At 38.4% G+C, this 20,111-nt stretch overlaps 1 protein-coding gene across 1 annotated transcript in view; it reads left to right on the plus strand.

The window, feature by feature from the left end:
- The window catches only part of PCSK1 (proprotein convertase subtilisin/kexin type 1), a 32,649-nt gene that overhangs the window by 8,576 nt on the left and 3,962 nt on the right, over nt 1–20,111 (plus strand). The window contains exons 4-13 of the mRNA XM_030005576.1: nt 968–1,114; nt 1,575–1,651; nt 3,744–3,832; nt 7,807–7,979; nt 10,271–10,483; nt 11,668–11,768; nt 12,761–12,994; nt 14,502–14,659; nt 17,244–17,377; nt 19,213–19,374. Coding sequence (XP_029861436.1) covers nt 968–1,114; nt 1,575–1,651; nt 3,744–3,832; nt 7,807–7,979; nt 10,271–10,483; nt 11,668–11,768; nt 12,761–12,994; nt 14,502–14,659; nt 17,244–17,377; nt 19,213–19,374 — 1,488 coding nt within the window. The remainder of the gene's footprint in view (nt 1–967; nt 1,115–1,574; nt 1,652–3,743; nt 3,833–7,806; nt 7,980–10,270; nt 10,484–11,667; nt 11,769–12,760; nt 12,995–14,501; nt 14,660–17,243; nt 17,378–19,212; nt 19,375–20,111) is intronic.

Consider the following 20,111-nt stretch of genomic DNA (forward strand, 5'->3'; position numbering starts at 1 on the left):
CAACAGCTTTTAGCTCTATTCAGTATACCTTCAAACATCACCAGAAAAAATGATTATTTGATGGATTCTAGAGAACAAAACTTGGAACCTCAAATAACTCCCTGAACGGCAGCAGTCAGAAAAGGAAGCATAAAATGAAAGAAAGGTCATTCCCATAACAAATTTCTTTTTCTAAGCCTCATATTTTATGCAGCATTCCTTTGGAAACGAAATGAATAACCTGGGATCAACTAATGTAATTATACACAGAGAAGCAGAAAGAAAATGCTTTTTTTACATCTATGTTTTTATGGGGATTATAAGCAAGTTTTCTAAATTAGATGTATGTACTGCACATTTAATATTAGAGAGGAAGAATGACCCATTTAGGAGCTACTCTTCAAAGAACTTGCTGTGGAAGAGAAGGCTATAGATGATTCATGCTTCCAGTTGATTTACCACAGGAACAGTAATGAGGGTAGTAAACAGAAAGTTGTGATTCAGCACAGTTGCTCCTAACCAAACGACTACCCTAATTGTTTTATCCATTAATTTTTTTGTTCTGGCTAACTTGAATGTCAAAGGAGAAAACACATTTGGAGAAAACGCAGCTCACTGTACTGTGGGGTACTGTCTCAGCTTCTCATCAAGTGAAAAGAACAAACATTAGCAGGTCTGATTATTAACTCAACGTTCCAAGGTTCATTGGTACTTCCCTACCATTCCCATGTTTCTGCTGCTTACCTCCAATAAATACAAGACGCTCTTTGTTCAGAGGTGGTCTTCAGGGATATTCAACTAATGGGGTAAATCTTTCAGTGCTACAAATATTTGAAGAAACTAATTTTTGTTTTATCTTTGCAAAATTTGAGCAAAGTATACAAGTTCAGGCTGGGATGGTTTAGAGCACCTTTAAAATATTACTTTGTGTCTGTGAAGTATAAATGGATAAAAATGTTGACATATTTTAATCTTTTCTGTCCTCCAGCAAGATACAAGAATAACTCCATCCCTGCCCAAACTGGATCTCCATGTTATTCCTGTATGGCAAAAAGGGATTACAGGCAAGGGTGTTGTCATCACAGTACTAGATGATGGCTTGGAGTGGAATCACACTGACATCTACGCCAACTATGTAAGTTTGGGCATTAGAATGCTACTGAATAAATTAATCAATTGTAAATTTGATATACAGACACTTCTCTGGCTTGCTGTCTGTTCTGTAAGTCAGCTGCTACAGTACAGAGACTGAAATATTTGCCTTAGGCGTAATTTGGAACCTGGTCTGTGTCACAGGAAGCTGAATGTTACTTAGCAATGATAGTGGGGTGGTTTTTTTGTTGGTTTTTTTTTTCGCTCAGTGGATTTAGTTCCCAGGCATGTGTGTATACAGTGGTTTAATGCTGAATTATTAAAGCTCTGTGAAAAATTTATGGAATTCTTAATGTCCATCAAATTCTACAAACTTGATTGCTGTCAACATAAGGCACACCAAATAAATAAATGCAGACTCTAGAACCCATTTTGTTACACATTTAAAAATGCATTTTCTAGTTGTCTGAATTAATTCTGGTTTTTGGTTTTTTTTAATGTAGGATCCAAAGGCAAGTTATGATTTCAATGACAACGACCATGATCCCTTTCCTAGATATGACCCAACAAATGAAAACAAGTGAGTAGCCTCCCAGTTGTGTGAAGAGAACAAAACAGTACGTTATTAATTTGTGTGTTACAACATGGGAATGCAGAAATGTCTATGTATGTATGTCCCCCATGACAATTATATACTAAAAGGAAGTATTTGTATAATGGAATCGCAGGGTGGTTGAGGTTGGAAGGGACCTCTGGAGGTCATCTGGTCCGAGCCTCTGCTCAGGCAGGGACACCTAGAACCAGTTGCCCAGGAGCACATCCAGACGGCTTTTAAATATTTCCAAGGGGAAGACTCCACAACCTCCCTGGGCAACCTGTGCCAGTGCTCGGTCACCCTCACAGTAAAAAAGTGGTTTTTGATGTTCGGAAGGAACCTCTTGTGTTTCAGTTTGCACAAACATTTGCACATAACATTGGCACAAACACTGGAAACTAAGGAAATTAAATTCCCAGATGAAGAGCTTCATAATTGTAATCCCCCTATAACGTCCTGAATTTCTTCGTATCTTTGTATAAGTAAGGTACTGATATGTTTCTGTAAGCTGAAGGGAACGGTCTGTTCATGTCACCATGTGTGTGTCTAGAATGATACCTCCCTAAGCAGATTTTGACTTCAGTTCTCTGCTTTGCACTGGGAATTTTAAAAGAAGATATCTCCTAGGAAGGGCTCTGGAACAGACTGTGTCTTAGAGGAACTTACCAAGAAACCCATCCCTTCTGGTCAGCTTTTGTAGCTAAGGTCACTCTTTTCCAGTTCTGGCAGTACCTTTTGGACCAATAGCATAGGTTCTAGCTCAGTGCATGCAATCACAGGTGAAGTCATGCTTCGGACCTCCTCTCATACAGGTATGACACACAGTTAGACGCTGGAGGAGGTTACATTCACTCCTGTGACAGTCTTTCTGTCCCTTCTGAGGCATATGGAAGCTTTATTTAGACCAGATTTGGCCTAAATGCCCTCAAGGTAATATCCTAGGAAGTTTCAAAAGGCTTGGACACAAGACAGCCAGCCAGTTCACTTAGTGGACTTGTGTGTCTTGGAAGGAGAGAGGAATTTTCTCTGATGCCCTCTTTAGAGCTACCTCTTTGATAATCTGTGGAACATCTTGATGGGTGTATCCATGGTAGTTCAGGGAGGAATTTTGTCAATCAGGAAGAGAATGGACCTCTTTAAAAGCTGGTATACAGAAGAAGTCAATTCCTTAAACCAATTAGGATGCCGCTACTCAATAAAGTAAGAAACTGATGCACTGGTTCCCTATTGTCTATCAGACAATACAATAACATCCACGACATAAATCAGTGTATGGGGGGAAAAAAAAACAATCAATGATAGTATAAATGTTCCATGAGTAAGGCATTTGAAAAATGACATTTCTACTTTGTTACAGAATTAAGAGCAAGAAGACATTATCCTCTTGTTCCAACGACATTATCTCTTAAATCTACCTGTATTACCTCTAATCTTTATTAATAAGCAAATGGAATTCAGCCCAGAAGCATTCAAGCACTTCATTGAATAACAATCTGTAGTATTAAATAATACAACTCTTTTACAATTACATTTATATGAAAGTTTTCTGTATTGTGGAATAAGAATCACCTATGGCAAAAAAGCATTGCATAGGAAATAGTTGGTTGCAAGAAAAATTTAGCAATGTTGAGGATAATTTTAAGGCTCACTTTCTGAAATACTAAATAAATGCAGCCATTAAAAAAAGAGTATCTAAATGTGTGATTAAAAAAGACTTGTATTGTATTTTTGTCTGAAGAAGTTTAGCAGCTTCTTAGCCCCATAATTTTATGCTATCTTTGCACTCTACTAAAACACTGGTATCTAATAGGTCTATGGACTTCAGCGTGACTTAGGTTAGGTATTTATCATCTCATTGCTATGATCCTTTGATCATTAAGTAGGTAAAATTATGTTGCTCGAAGCCTAAGAGAAACAAGTATTTTTGTATCATGTAGATACAACTCAAAAGCTATTCAATAGTTGCATTGCATTCATTTAAAGGAAGACTTGACCAAATCAAGAAGGTCAGTGATCAGTCTTTGTGTATGTTACACAAAGGAGTTATGAGATGTTTATTCTTGCTATATTTATTCAGACATGGGACACGGTGTGCAGGAGAAATTGCCATGCAAGCCAACAACAAAAAATGTGGAGTTGGAGTAGCCTACAATTCCAAAGTTGGAGGTAAGAAAACGAAAATAATTAGATGTCTGATATGAATGGAAACCAGACAGATCCTGCGAAGTGCTGACTGTTTTCAGCTACCATTAATCTGAAATATGAATGATTCGTCCTTCTCAGAAAACATCAATCTTTCAGTATTAGGCTACAAAATCCTGTCTGGCCATAGTGCAGAGTGTTACATCTGTATGACAGCATTTCTTGAATGTCAACATACTCTTTGGTTATCAGTTGAATATATGTAGAATATATAACAACAATATAGGTGGTGGTGATGTTGATGATGATAATAATAAATAGCAACAACCTATATTGTACCCAGAGATAAGCTGTATCTTTTAAGGAATGATGGACTCACTTCTAATAATTGGTTATCGTGGAAGGAGGCGGCATGGTGGAGGAGAGGGATTGAGTTGAGTGAAAGTAAGAATATACAAATTTATACCCACCCTTGCTTATGGCAGATTATTTCCATCTACACAATTGCATTCGAAAGGTCATGTCAGTCAAGATATTCAAAGTGCTGTGGTTTTTATTTCAACAGCATACTTCTCTACTATCATCATAAGTTAATTTTGAAAATAAGTAGAGTCTTGCTTGCCCATCAATCAATACTGCCATTTTTTTTGAAGTGGTGACTAAAAGTTTAATCCATTAGAGGTTTATGAAATAGTCATGATCAAAGTATCAGTTGCAAATGGTTATTTAGCTCAGAGGAAGATACTTGTACAGTCCTAGTTTTTCCATTACTCCCTTTTTTCCTTTTAAACAAAGGGATGATGAGTGGCAATTGACACCCATAACTGCCATTCCCACCATTTCAGTCTTATGTTTCTGGGTTCCCATTTACTCTACTGAACTGTCACAGATGTCAGCTTTGCAGTCTGCCTTTGCCATAATGCATTATGCTGTCATGCTCTGTTTAAATAAAATACCTCACTCATAAGACAAAGATGCCAAATTTTCAAAGCAGGGCAAAATGGATGAAGCTGCAAAGATGTCTGAACTCCCGCTGTGCCCATATTTTAAGGCACTTGCATGTACAGAGAAAATTCTTCCACAGTTATTTGCATATGCTCTGTGTTCATTTGCAAATGCAAACTACAGATCTGTGTGGGGTGATTTGTCTAGAAAAGGAAAATAACAGGAGGAAAAGCAGTCCAGCAATCCAAATTACCCAGAAAGCTGCTTATACCTGGGTGGGGGAGGAGAAAGAATGGAAAAGTTGAAAGAAATTGTAACCTGATTAAGATAGGGTCATAACAAAAATATGTTCAAAGAGCAGTGGAAGATAGAAGTCTTCAAAAGATTCAGATAAATTTGGAGTGGCTAAACACTGGAAGGCTTTTTTGATGTTCCAAACTATACAGGATTCATTTCTTCACAGGCTTTTTTCCTTCTTTTTTTTTTTTTAAATCCATGAAATGACACATTACACACTTCTATTTGACATTAGTTCAGGATGACTTCTTCAAGCGGCTGTTTGCTTGTAGCAATTGCCATACTGGATAAATCCAGTGGTCCACAGCCAATGCCTTCTCTCTGATAGTTAGCAATAGCTGTGTTAGAGAAAGAAATTCTGACATTTGGAATACCTTGTTCTCTAACCTTCAGCATCAGAGGTTGGTTTAACTTTGCCTTGAAGAGTGAAACAAAACATTCCATTAAAAATTTTTGTTTTCCATGCAAATACTGACTTTAATAATCCTGAGTGTTATCACTAGTCACATCAATGCCTGACCCTATTCTGAAACATTGATTAGTCTCTTCAGTACTTTGTGGCTGTGAATCCCATAGGCTTTTCTGTGTGCTGTGTGAAAAAAAAAAACTTCTTAATGCCAGTTTTCAAAGTGGCACCTTTCAGTGTCCTTTAACGTTCACCTCTTGTTCTGTAGAGAGCTAAGAAATGTGTGTGTATTGATCACCTTTGAAGTAAAGCAGGGTGTATATATTTTCACACATACCTAACCATAGCACCGTGCTACGATATTTCTCTGGTGCTGCCATGGAAATCAAATGATTAAGAAGCTCCATTTTACAAAGGACTGGGCTGAGAGTTCCCGCACAGTGACGTGTTGCTAAAAATAGTCTTCTGCCAGGCAGATACATGTATGTGTCTGAAATTACCTTGGGCTTTGCCTGCTTTTGATTTTGTGGGACTGATGATGGGAGCAAGCATGTGCAAGAATAGGAAAGAGTTTATGCAAGAGGACATAATTGGAATCTGCTTAGGGAAATATCACTGCAGTCATAAAATCTCTGAGTTGACTTAAAGAAGCAGGATTTTTGGTGATCACAAAGACTAGACAGTGGGTTTTTTTCTTGAACTGTTTTCATCAGTGTGTTGTCAGTGTTCTTGTTTTTTTCCTTGATTACATTATTTATTTGCAGAGTTGGCTTTGTCTTCTTCTGTGGGAAATATCTGTACGCTACTCTCTGCATTCCCAGTATCTCATTATGTGTTGCAAGCTCGCACCCGGAGCTTGCAGTCATTTCCACACAGGCAGATCTTTGCTCACAGCGCACTGGTATGAGACAATCTGACAAGTCTGAGCCAACTGAAAAATGAGTATTCCAAATGTTACGAGTATAAGCCTATCCAGGGTAAGTGGTGGTTTTAGTACCTGAAGCACAGGATATACCTTGATTCTTTTCCCAGCTTTGTGAGTGATAGTAGAGTAGGGGTGGTTGAGTGGATTAACTCCTTTGTCTGTTTTTGCCACTAATTAAGATGAAATAATAAAGCCCAGCTTTATCTCGGAGGTATTATGAGTCTTAGACGCCAGCCATTTGGGAGAAGAATTATGCTTCCAGTCTTTTTTTTCCTGCTTGATAGTATAAAAAAAGAACAAGACACCGAGCTGCAAATGCGAGGTTGACCTTTTTTTTTCTTCTTCTTTTTTTTTTTTAATAGAATGAACACATTTTGCCCGCTGTGCTTTGGAAAAATCCCCATTTTGTGGAAAATACTAGAAAATGAGTACTCATAATTCACCAACTGCCCGTAATGGTGCAGCTGCTGTAGTACTAACTTGCCAAGTTCAAGAGAACCCAGACATTTTTATTGCTTGAAAACACAGGCAGAATCCTGACTGCTGTGGCTCTTATATTGCTGCTGTTGCTGAGAGAGCCATGCCATAGTGGGAATTTTGCCAGACTTCTGCTATTTCTATCCTCCTCCAGCACTGGACAGTGGTAGCAGTCCTACTGCAGAGCTATGGCTCTGCAGAGTGAGAGATCCAGTGCAGATGAACCGCTGTCTGCCACTGAATTTTAAGTACCACTGAGATCAGGCTTGCTCTGAAGAAGATTAGATCATGCAGTTCCTAATAAAATGTTAATGGCTAGAAATCTCTAGCATCTCTGGATTGCTCATAGTAGAAAAAAAGTGGCAGTAAAAAAACAGCGAGAATTTTTTGTGGTGAAGATTGAAGAGCTAGTGAAATAGCAGCGTCACAAGACAGTAAAACCTTAATGACTGTGAGGACAAAGTTTTAGTCAGAACATTCAGAACTACATCTTTGAACTAAAACTCTTACAACTCTTAAAGATAAAAGTAATGTTGATAAAACCCATTTAATTCTAGTGACATGCTAGCAGTTTGAGAAGTCTTTGTTACAGATTTAACAGAGACGAATAAAGAGTCAAGAAAAAGCTCAATGCAATAAGAAAAAGCAGGAACAGTAAGAAAAACATCATCTTCTTGGCTCTCTGTAGAAAAAAGTAAATAAGAGGCAACCAAGATTTTAAGAAGGTTTTTTTAAAAGTTTGTAGAGAGCACTGAGCTCTGCAAATAAAGGGTAAGTGTACTGTATCACACTGACATGAACTGCCCGCAGTATTACTTACATGAACAGCAGTAGGCTGTGGTTGCAATAGTTATGGATTAATTTTGCTGGAAACTTTACAAACAGTTAACAAAGACGAAGAGGAGGGAATGGAAAGTAAATGCAGTCGTCTTCTTTTTTTCTGTTAAGGTATACGAATGCTGGATGGAATAGTCACCGATGCTATTGAAGCCAGTTCAATTGGTTTCAATCCAGAACATGTGGATATTTACAGCGCAAGCTGGGGCCCTAATGATGATGGTAAAACTGTGGAGGGACCTGGGAGACTGGCACAGAAGGCTTTTGAGTATGGGATAAAACAGGTACGATACTTAAGAGAATGATACAATAAAATGTGGCAGAGAACAGAATTTTAAAATGGTTGATATCAGGAAAGAAATGAAAATGGTTTGTGCTGTCTTTGCTGAAACATATTTGAAAAGGAGGAGATGATAGATTTTAATAGTACAGGTCAGAGAAATTACCAGCTGGAACAGGACTTTTAAAAAAGCACCATTAGAGCTTTCTAAGCTGGTTTTAAGCTGCTGTTCTCCACAGGTAAGCTTTCTTTTTCTTTCCTTAATTTTGCTGCCTTTGTCTTGCCCTACCCCCACCCTTCTCTGCTGCTTATTTTGCACTGAACAGTAATTGGATTTCTGCACTGAAAGCCTATAAAATTTAATACAATATTTCTGCTTTGTGAATATTTTGCTGTGTGAAATAGTGATGCATTTTAACACCCTGTGGATGGGCTTGTATTCTGTTAATTGCATTAGTTTATAAATTGGTGCATATCATGATCCAATTAAAATGAAGATAGTAAAAATACATGATGAAGAGTAATGGAAACGATGTTTTTACAGTTTTTTTTTTTTATGTTATCCTCTTTAGATCTGGTTGGATGATAAGTAGGGGGCAAACTGAGAGCTACCAGGGATGTATTAATAACCTACTCTTGCTCTTGCCAGTGAGGCGAAAAGATATCTAATGACGGACAGGTACTAATACAGAGAGGAAGACTGAATCAGAGATGGGAGAGGAGACAAGTGGAGGACAGCTTGGAGGACAGAAGCAAAGAGAAAGGATTTTGGGAAAAGGGCAGTTAACATTAGCAGACAGAAGGAGAGAAGAAGAAGAGTCTGACAGCTGACAAACATACTCTGAGGGAAGAACGGAGACCAAGAGGAGTGGGCTGGTGGTAAAAAGATCTAAGTCCATAGGTAGGCAGCAAGAGAAGAGGGACAATTAAAGGCAATAATTAGGGAGCCAATGTTCAGTGGTCTAACTCTGTAAAAGCAGGTTCTTTGGTGAAGAATGTATCTTTTATTACAATTTGTTTTATTTCTCAAGGGGAGAAAATTTACGCATTCATCAGCCTTCTTTTTGGAAGGATCTGGATGGTCTCCATTCTGCTTAAAGTCAGCCAGAGCTGGGGTTGCCAACAACTTTCATCCCTGGCACCTTCATTGCTGGCCTGGCAAAGCACTTAAGTGTATGCTCAGCCTTAAGCATCTCAGAGGCGTTGGCAGCACTCTAAGTGAAATCAAAGCAGGTGTTTACAGATATCAGTGGTTTTCTGGACTGCAGCCTTTACTCTCAAGGGAAGATACTATCTCATTTTCTGTAGTTGATGTGGCTTGTCCTTGCCATTTTGACAGTTGTATCACAAAGAGTACAGCTTACTTTTCTTTATTTTTTTAAAAAGTGCTTTATTTTAAGTGCTGCAAATGTCTTAGTGCTTGCATGAATAACTTGAAATCTCCTCTGAGTGGGTGATAAAAATCAGTATTTCAACTGCTGTTTCCAGTGACTGTACATATATTAATAATGGACAACATATGAACTTTTGCACTTCACATGAAATGTGCTTTTTTTCTTCTGAAGGTCTAGCACAACTTAAGACTGGATAGGGTGATATGTGTTTTCTCTGTGATAGCTATGATGGTTTACATGCTGTCAGTTGCCAGAATCAGTTATTAGCTGCGGCTCCTGCATTGTACACTGGAGACCAGAGCAGGGAATGAACGTGGTTGTGTCTGGAGTCTGGAGTCTGGTGATGCTGGCCCACAGATCTGTGGGAGAAGGGAGGGTTTTCAGTCAGATGTGCTTGCTGGGTCACCGTGTTTCAACAAGTGAATGCCAATTGTGAAAGGCTTCCTTACAAAAAATAAATTGGTGGAAAAGTCATATCACGTACATCATAAATACTGCTTACCCATACTTCTGTGATTACAGGAAAGGCAAGTGAACTAACCCCTGATAAACTTGCCATTTCTTTTAAAAAAATGGACATTTTTCCTAGAATTGTTCAGTACCAAAACATCAGCACGTGGGAAAACTTACCTGTTGAACACAGACTCTGTTGTTAAAAACCTATTCTGCAGAAAGGTGCTGTACCTGGAACAGTCAAACTAAGAGATATAGTGTAGGGTGTGAAGTAGGATACCTCAAGTACCTGGTTTCTTCTGTCTGTCTTCCACAGCGCTTATGGAACACTGTCTTTTTCTACCAGAAAATGTTTGATATATTAAGCTTTTTGGGGGGAAGCAGTTGTCAAGAATACATTATACAGACTGAAATCTCTTTGATAACCACTCATTTCCATTTTCTCTAGGGTCGAAATGGGAAAGGTTCCATTTTCGTATGGGCTTCTGGGAATGGAGGCCGTCAGGGTGACAACTGTGACTGTGACGGTTACACTGACAGTATCTACACTATCTCCATTAGCAGTGCTTCTCAGCAAGGCCTTTCTCCCTGGTATGCAGAGAAGTGCTCTTCAACTCTGGCCACAGCATACAGCAGTGGGGATTATACTGACCAAAGAATTGTAGGTTGTTTTTACCAGATTCAGAACAAACATAGAAATGTATTATATATGCAAATAACAAGTGCAGGCACTTAAATGCTTGGTTTCAAGTGCCTGCTTTGCGTTATGTGTTACATGCTTAGTCCTTTTGCCTTGAAACACTGAGGGGTTTGTAATCCAAAAAGTGATTGTATTCCTGGAACATCTTCTACTGTAAAGCAATGGCTAAACAAAATCATTGTGTAAGTGCAGTTAAATCAGCATGCTGAATTTGTCTGCTCTTTGTGTATGAGAGAGGTCTCTGCATGAAGTTTGATGTGGTCCCATTCTTCAGAAAGGGCGGATGAAGAGAGATTTAGAGTAAAAGGAGAAAGAACCTGTGAAGTTAGTGTAGCATATGAGTCAGTACCTTGCCATTAGCTTTTGTAAGATTGTCAGCCCCTGAGTTCCCACTTATGACAGCAACAACAGGGCTTCCAAACCTGTAAAAGGTACTCAGCAAGCAGGCATATTAGTCTGTGTGCCTTCATTAACTGTGCAAGAAATAACTTGTACTGAAGAAAATTGCTGTGATAAAATAATGTTGAAGTACCTATAATTTCTGTTCAGCCCTGGTGCATGCAAATTTTACAATAAACTGCATTGACGGGGATTAAACAACATCATTCCAAGTTAGCCAGCAGATCAGTACTTCCTAAGTAAGTGGCTTCTCTTCATAGCTGAGATCTAGATACATGGGCAGATGAGTTTGGTATTTAATTTCCAAATAAAGCACATGTTTCATTGCAAATTATAGTTCTTCTGCTGAAGAGGGAGCAGAACACCAATACTAATCCTATGAGTAATTTTCTAGCAAGCAGTAATTTTAAATGTTCTAGGCCCAACACAATGATCTGTTTTTATGATTCACCAGTAAGCCTGAAACACTTATTGTGAAACCTTAGAATAAAATAAGATATTCAGTGTGGGAGTATTTTGTTCCAACACAAAGCGTTTTGATACAAAAATTATAGTTGAAGTAAAAAGAGTGGATTGAAATATGAACAGATTTAAACATCCGTCACTTTTTCTGCTGGTGAGGAATGCATTAATACACACCAAGTAAAGGATACATGGTTATGTTTGTGAGTGTGGATATGACTGTGTTTACAACTGCTTATTCATGCAATCTGCTTTTTTTTTGTTTTTTGTTTTTTTTCTGTCAGACAAGTGCTGATCTTCACAATGAATGTACAGAGACTCACACTGGGACCTCTGCATCTGCACCACTGGCAGCAGGAATTTTTGCTCTAGCACTGGAAGCAAAGTAAGATGTCACAGAATTACCTTTGAAACTCCTCTCTCTCAGTCACCCCACCATCTTCCCCGAAATGTTGTCTCTTTGAAGTGACACCATCTCATGCTGCAGCTCCACTTTTTTGTCAGTCAGACTTGCTCAGCCTGATGACAAAAATAAGCAGCTACTTGCCTCAACACCTTCCTAGCAAAGCAGAACCAGCATAAGTAAAATGTGATGACCAAGGAATTTTAGCCCATTTTGTGCATTGGCAATAATCGTTTACCGAGTTTGGTCAGTTGCACTTAAAAGCAGTGAGGCTGCACATGTATCAGGAGGACATAATGTGAAGACAATAGGTTGCAGGAGTTTAAATTAAGTCTTTAGTCAATTTATAGAACCTTTTCTGCCAATGATGAGATATATAAAATGGACGGTACCCAAGCTTCACTGTCAGAGCAGGTAGGGAGCAGGGAGGTTCAGGTCCTGTAAGGCTGGTAGTCAGAATGTATGACTTAGGGTAAGAAAGAACAGGACAGGACAGGGCAATGGCTTTTTCCCAGAAAACATTTCAGGCATTAGGGCATGGGCTTAGTATTTGAATGGTGTAGGTTCACCTCCATTTTCTACTACATACTCCTTTGATGACATAAGCCAAGACACTTAGGGCCATATTTTAAAAGGTAGAGTTAATCACAGATAGAATCAAATACCTAGTGAATTTTCAAAGCCCAGGTCCCATAAAGATGGGTGGGAAATACTAGTTTTGCTAATTAACTTTAAAAGCCTGAATAATTTTGAAGAACTGGACGCTAATCTTGCTAGATAGATACCCATTCTTCATTTACACAGAAGTCTTGTCTACCTGGAGAAGTATTGTGAGGATAAGCATGCCACATGCCATATATTTTAAAATAATGGGATGCCATATGCTTTCAAAGCATGTTCTGTTGCAGACTAATAATTGAGAGAAAAATGATAGATAGCCCTGAAACAATTAACCAGGAACATTTTCTCAACAGCCCAAATCTAACATGGAGGGATATGCAGCACTTGGTAGTGTGGACCTCAGAATACGATCCACTCGCTGGAAATCCAGGTTGGAAAAAGAATGGAGCGGGACTGATGGTCAACAGCCGATTTGGGTTTGGACTGCTCAATGCCAATGCGTTGGTAGATTTAGCTGATCCCAAAAGATGGAAAGGTGTACCGGAAAAGAGACAGTGTATTGTCAAAGACAAAAGCTTTGAACCAAGGTAAGAATTTCCATTAGCAGTAACTAAGCTTATGTCTATCTTAGTAAAGCCTGAAGGGTAGTATTCTGCACACACTGCTCTTAACCAGACTAAGAGATTTCTTCTGATTCATTTGGTTTTGCCTTACTGTATTCCTTGGGGGCAGGCAAAGAGTGTTTCCTTGCTTTTTTTATTGTAAGACTGATGGAAATTACTAGCATGAAGCCTTAACAAAGAATAAGATTATTATGTCTGCTTGTGCAGCCAGCATAGGGATGGATGAGACTGAACCAGATCAGATAAGATATGAATATTTAGACAGCTATCAGAAGATGAATAAAAAGATACCAAAGTCTCCCAGGGATTTTTTTAAAAAAAATCTGTAATCAGTCTTAGCAATTCTTCTCCTGTGACAGACTAAATATGTTGAAATCAAGGTGATATATTGAGCTTTAGTCAAATCCATAGCGTGTCTGTTACAAAACACAAGTGTCTCAAAGGCTCACTGAAAAGACTGAGGAGCCACATTCACGGGTGCTCCCAGCATAGTGAGCCTAAACTGAGCTCAATGTACAGGTAAGTTGTAATTAGTCACTAAGCTGGTTAATCAACAAGGATATCTAGACCATTTTTTCTCTACTTGTTCACTTACGGATTTGTTGTCTAGAAAAAAATACAGCTGTTTCAAAGATCAAAATTATACTGTGTGAGTGCACCAAAAATCTGCCTGTGGAAACATGTTACAGTGTTTTGGAGTGTCATTGCTTGATAACCTTATTATTTATGCCATTTTACTATCAATTTGCTTTTATGAGCTGTTTCCTTTCTACACAGTGTTGATCCAGTACTGATGTATGTAGTAGATGCTGTTTATGTATTTTTATTGCAGTCCTCTGTGTTACATTATAAAAAACAAAGACCCCATGATTCTGAGTTTAGAATTATTTAAGTGGAGATTTAGATACCTCATTCTCATTAGAAGTAATGGAAATTGTGCAGAGAAAGCTAGGCACAGTAGCTCTCTGTACAGAGAACACACAGATGTTAGCTTTTTTTTCTTGCAACGGCATTGACTACAAAGGGTTAAACCGGCTGTGCCTGCTGCAGTATTTTAACTCCATGATAACAGCTCTTCTGGATATTTGAATGAGGCAGTTAAGTGTAAGTATGACACAGTTGTGTGATGTAGCTGCCTACAAAGCCTGCTTTTCTGTAGTCTCTGTGGGACAACGAAGTGTTGACAGAAACCCTTGATTATCAAACTTGCTTGCTTGCTTCCAGGGTGTGTTGCACAAGTCTCTCTTACACAGTGCCTATCACTTGGTCCAATTCAGTATCATCTGTGCTTCCAGAATTTCCCATGGTATTTACTGGAGCATTCAAAAAAACAATGAATGTAGAATTTGTCTTTACTCCTTCCTTTCTCATAATTCTGAAATGGGTGTTAAATGTGTCATTTGCACTTCACTTAATGATCCAGAATCAAAAGTTTCTGTGAGTAATCAAAGAACTCCTGTAATTTTGCCAGATTATTAAGAGCAAATGAGGAAGTCATCGTTGAAATTCCCACAAAAGCCTGCAAGGGTCAAGAAAACTCCATTGCATCTCTGGAGCATGTGCAGCTTGAGGCAACGATTGAGTATTCCCGTAGAGGTGATCTTCATGTCACTCTGGTATCTCCATCAGGTACAGGAGGCAAAGACATGCTTTGTTTGTGTTGCTGTAGCATGTAACATTTATTTCATTAAAAACCACCTCTGTGTTCTTTAGTGGTTTAAAAAGAGCTAAATATATTATTAGACAAATCTAGTGACCTCCAACAGGAGAATGTGAGGACAAAGCATCCTGTGTACTAGAGAACTGGTTCTCTGAAACCCCTTTTCAGCCTTCATGTGTTATGGGTTATTTTTGTGAGAAGAGGTTTGAAAATCATACTTCAGAAAATGAAGGCACCGTTTCTAATACATTTTCATTCTGGCAACAGGACCTATAAAAACTGAGAGTTCCTGGCAGACAACAAATTACAGTTCAATAGTGCTTATCAGACTTACTGTGATTTGACAAACTAATGGAAAACTGAGGAAATCTGACTCCCTAGATTTCATGTAACTGTGTCTACTCCCCATTGGTGTATTTAAAAACACAGTGTCTCTGTTAGGCACCTTAGTACAACTATACTAAATGTGCTAGAATATGGCAAGCTATCTTGACAATGCCCTGAAATAACACCGTAAGGAGAAAAAAAAAGAAAGGAGAATGACAAACAACTTTGTAAAGAGTAAGATCTGTTAGGTCAACTGCATTATTAGAAAAAAACAGACAAGCTCTCAGGTATGAGTTTAAACATCAGGCTGATTGTCCTGGTTTTGGCTGGGATGGAGTTAATTTTCTTTCTAGTAGCTGGTATAGTGTTATGTCTTGGATTCATTATGAGAATAATGTTGATAGTACACTGATGTTTTCAGTTGTTGCTAGGTAGTGTTTATACTAAGTCAAGGACTTTTGAGCTTCTCTTGCCCAGCCAGCGAAAAGGCTGGAGGGGCACAAGAAGTTGGGGGGGGGACACAGCCAGGGCAGCTGGCCCAAACTGGCCAAAGGGGTATTCCATACCGTGTGACGTCATGCCCAGTATATAAACTGGGGGGAGTTGGCCGAGGGGGCACAGATCGCTGCTCAGGAACTAACTGGGCATTGTTTGGTGAGTGGTGAGCAATTGCATTGTGCATCGCTTGTTTTGTATATTTCAATCCTTTTATTATTGTTGTTGTTGTTGTTGTTATTATCATCCTCCTTTCTGTCCTATTAAAATGTCTTTATCTCAACCCACGAGTTTTACTTTTTTTTCCCAGTTCTCCTCCCCATCCCACTGGGTGGGGGGGAAGTGAGCGAGTGGCTGTGTGGTGCTTAGTTGCTGGCTGGGATTAAGCCTTTAATATAGGCTAATCTAGTAATTCACAGATAATAAACCACTAGAGCCTTTTTCATATTATTATTGCAGAACCTCACTAGAGAGGAGGGTTAAGATACTGTACATGTAGTATATTTCCAAAGCCTGCTTTGCCTGGGTTTCCTTTTAAGCCTAACTTTAATTCTTCCTTTTCTGAGTTTACCTTTTGTCTTATGGGAGCAATGTTGCTGTGAGATGTTTTACCCTTGACTCTTGGTGGTATTTTCAAATTTAATTTTGTCTTAGCTAAGTTTTAGTTTGGGAGTAAATATATGGACTCTCTCTAGGTACATCATGGAGATGACAGCAAAAGTAGCTCTCATTCTACTTTTATAGAGGTATTTCCCTCCCAAGAAGCTGCTCTGCTGCTAATATGTAGGAAGCATGGCTTCATCTTAGAAAAACACTGCTTTTTGAAAGACTGACAACAGTAATACGTTCTTCATCTTCGTATGTAGGGTTTAACTGAAGTAGCAATAGTCAAGCGCTGCTGCCTCCACAATAGTATCATTTTGCCTTCATGGTTAAACGGTTTTTCCCTTGGTTCTTGCTGGTTTTCCACTTTCCTTCAAAACAGGAATGTATATGTATATGCCATACCAAATGTATGTCATTCCTTTTCTATATTTATGGTGTTACCTTTAAATATATTTATAGCTTGTGATCAGGCTCCCTGGGGCTTCTCTGCTCCTTATTATGTAAATATAGCTCCCTTGCTCTCTCCTTATATGCAAACAAGCACAACAAATTTCCTACTGTGCAGTAGAATCTCTGAGGCTGCAGAAATACTTCGTGAACTGCAACATTTTTGTAATAATAATAACAATGCAAATGCTTTTCACCCTGTTGGAGTTCCAGGCTGTAACAATTTACATCCACTCATGAAAAGAAAAAAAATACAGTGATGAATGCAGGATAAGGCTTTGGTTTCGCAATAGTGCGTGAGCTGGTTTGCCTTCAAAACTTCCATCTCAGAAGTTTCCTGAACTGTTCATCAGTGGAAAAGACTGGTTGTGTCTGACCTCTGCTTCTTGTGCTTCTTTGTGTGCATCCACTACTTTTTTGTGTTAGAGATTGAATACTAAGCAAGATGTACCTTTTTAGCGTGACCTAATGTGATAGTTTTTCTGCTCTTAAATACTGCTGTGAAAAGAATTAAAGGAACACTGATCAGAAATATCATGTCTCCTGTTCCACAAGCTACTGTTAAATAGTGTATTTTCCAGGTTACCTATGCACTAGGTAGTGTGCAAGCAGAGCAGTGTGAAAAGTAAAAGTGGGCGTGTGTGAACAATCACTACTGTTGATCTTGCACCAACACAGGGACCAGCACTGTCTTACTGGCTGAGAGAGAGAGAGATAAATCTCCCAATGGCTTTAAGAACTGGGACTTCATGTCTGTTCACACATGGGGAGAGAATCCAACAGGCACCTGGGTTTTAAGAATTACTGATGTGGTAAGTATGTCTGTATGTTAACTAGCTATGTTTGGAAGCTAATGCAGATAAAATGTTCACTAACCACTACCAAGCATGTTGAATAGCGAGTCTTCTCATCAAGCAGGCCTCAAGAAGACTTTATTCAAACTAAATATGCATCTGGATTAAAGCGTAAAGAAGAAAGATAGGGTCAGATTTTCTTGTTTTTTACATAAATGCAAAGCACCATCCTTATTTCACTGACATGTACCTGTCAAAAAATTTCATGCCTGTGTTTCCCACACATTATACGCCACTGAAAGAAATCACTTAATACAGTTTTCTGAGATTCATGGAGTGAAATATGTAATCGAATTAACAGATGTTTAACTGCAAATTAGGTTTTTTTGCAGAAAAGAACACAGGAGAGATCTAGTCTTCTCTTGGTGCATGTGCATAATTTCATTAACTCAAAACCTTTTGAATTAATGAATTTCTGGTGACATCAGAGAGCTATTCTGATGTATGCCTTTCCCTAACTTCTTTCTTAGAGTAATTACTGCTGAGCAATGTTTAAGGATTAAAGCCAAGAAATCTACAGATATGAAATAAGTTTACTGAAACCACCTGGGGATATGGATTACAACAGTGAGACACCAGAATATAGCTGCTTGATAGGCAACTGAGAAATCATTCTCTTCAAAGAGAGAGTGATCAAGCACACTCATCTCTAGAGAATTTAATTGAAGTTGTCTGTTAATAAGCTTGTCATTAGGGGTCAGATCCTGCTAGAAATGGAATGCTTCCTCTCAGACACTGAGCCTGCAACCCTATGGGCCTCAAATTGTAAACAGGAGGATAATGTCAAGTACTAAGCAGATGGACAAGGCAGTAGAAGTAAATATTATTATCAACAGTGCAGTATTAATACTGCAGGCTTATAGATAACCCCATGGCTACAGATAGCCTGCTCTTTGTAATTAATATAATGCATTTTTTGGAATAAAGTTAAGAGCAGCATTTTCTTTGTAATTATCTCTCATTTTCCATTTTCAAGTGAGAGGTTCCTGAAACTTACAATAAACCAAGCTTTTTGTCCTCAAGAGGTGATGCACTCTTTCCTCAGCTTGTAGGGTTTTGTGATTCCTGAAATAAGTTTTCATATTAATGACCCTGACTGAAATCACAGATTCCCGTGTACAGTTACTCATAATTTAGTTGTCCTGTAAGTTGTGTATGTAAACTTTGGTGTAGGCTTCTGTTAGAAAAGAAGAGCTTCAGCAGCTATCTTCAGTCACTAAATGACTGAGTAAAAAATTCTGAAAAAAGGTTTGGTAAAATAAAGTTTCAATGTTGTCTGTACTTATCTCTTCCACTTTCTACTCTTTAAATACTACCACCAAAACTAATGGACAAAGCATTTGTTGCTCACTTCCACGTGCTGTGTTTCAGATTGCTGTTGTGCACCACCATAGAATATTATTCCAAATTACTATTCCACTGGTAACTTTTGTGAGGAAATTGCCAAGGAATGGCTTAGTGAAGAAATACAAATAACACAAAATACTACTTCTGTTATTTTTAGCATTCTGTGTTATCACAAAATTCCATTGATGCTTACATGATTAATTAATAGTTATGTTGCATCAAAATGTGAATATTTGGAGTAGTTAAGCCATTATATCAAATCCCACTTTCTGATATATCCTGTCTCTAATATATAGGTCTGTTTGTGCTTATAAATCATTGTCTAAATTTAGATACTGAAAGCCTTATAATTTATTTTAGTCACTTCTGTTGACTTTACAATCAAGTGTCCTGTTTCCTCTTCTTATGTCCTGAGAACCTAAGCTAGTGCCATGCTTATCTTTTAGTCCAGAAGAATACAAAATGAAGGAAGGATTGTAAATTGGAAATTGATTTTGCATGGGACTGCTACACAGCCTGAACATATGAAGCAGCCACGTGTATACACATCCTACAATGCTGTGCAAAATGACAGAAGAGGAGTGGAGAAAATGACGGACTTTGTAGAGGTAGTGTTACATTAATTTTTTTCCTTGCCTATTTTTCAGTTCATAAGAAAATGATATTTTTCCTAGGAAGAAGACACATATTCATTCTGTATTAATTACATCTAGCCTCTGACCACTTTTGAGTTGGGTATTGTAATTTTGTCCATGTCAACAACTTATATTTTTATTAGTCTCTGTTTTCATATGCCAACATCTAAGGGTATTGGGATGATAAGAGGATATTGCTACTAAAGCAGTGAACTCAATAGCTAATGCAGTTGAGTAGTACAAGGAGAGAGGAAGACACCTCTGACAGAGACATTAAATTTATGTAATTCTAGTGAGAACAAGTGTCGCATCCAAAAGGAGCTTTGCTTGCTGGAATGCTTCCAGGGAGTTTGGAAGGAAGTTAGTAATGAAAGACATGACAAAAGTCAGGGACTGACTGATTGAAAAGGTTTGGTTAGGTGGATCTGTTGCTGCTACCTCGTTTGTCACCCCTTCTTTACCTTTCAGGTAGAGTGCTCTAAACATACTCCAGACTTCTGAGAGTGACAGTGGTTTTCTGGGTGCATGGGATGGTAGTATTGTACATTTGCACAGTGCTTGATTATGTCAACGTCTTTGGAATACTTTATTAATCACATCACATCAATTTGTCTCCAATTAAGTAATTGGGACATCCATAAAGTATAGAGAGATTAACCTTCCTCAGCCAAGTTATGAAGGATAAGAGTGAGGGAGACATGGTTATAGTC

The sequence above is a fragment of the Aquila chrysaetos genome, chromosome Z (genome assembly GCF_900496995.4).
Source record: "Aquila chrysaetos chrysaetos chromosome Z, bAquChr1.4, whole genome shotgun sequence".
Taxonomy (NCBI): domain Eukaryota; kingdom Metazoa; phylum Chordata; class Aves; order Accipitriformes; family Accipitridae; genus Aquila; species Aquila chrysaetos.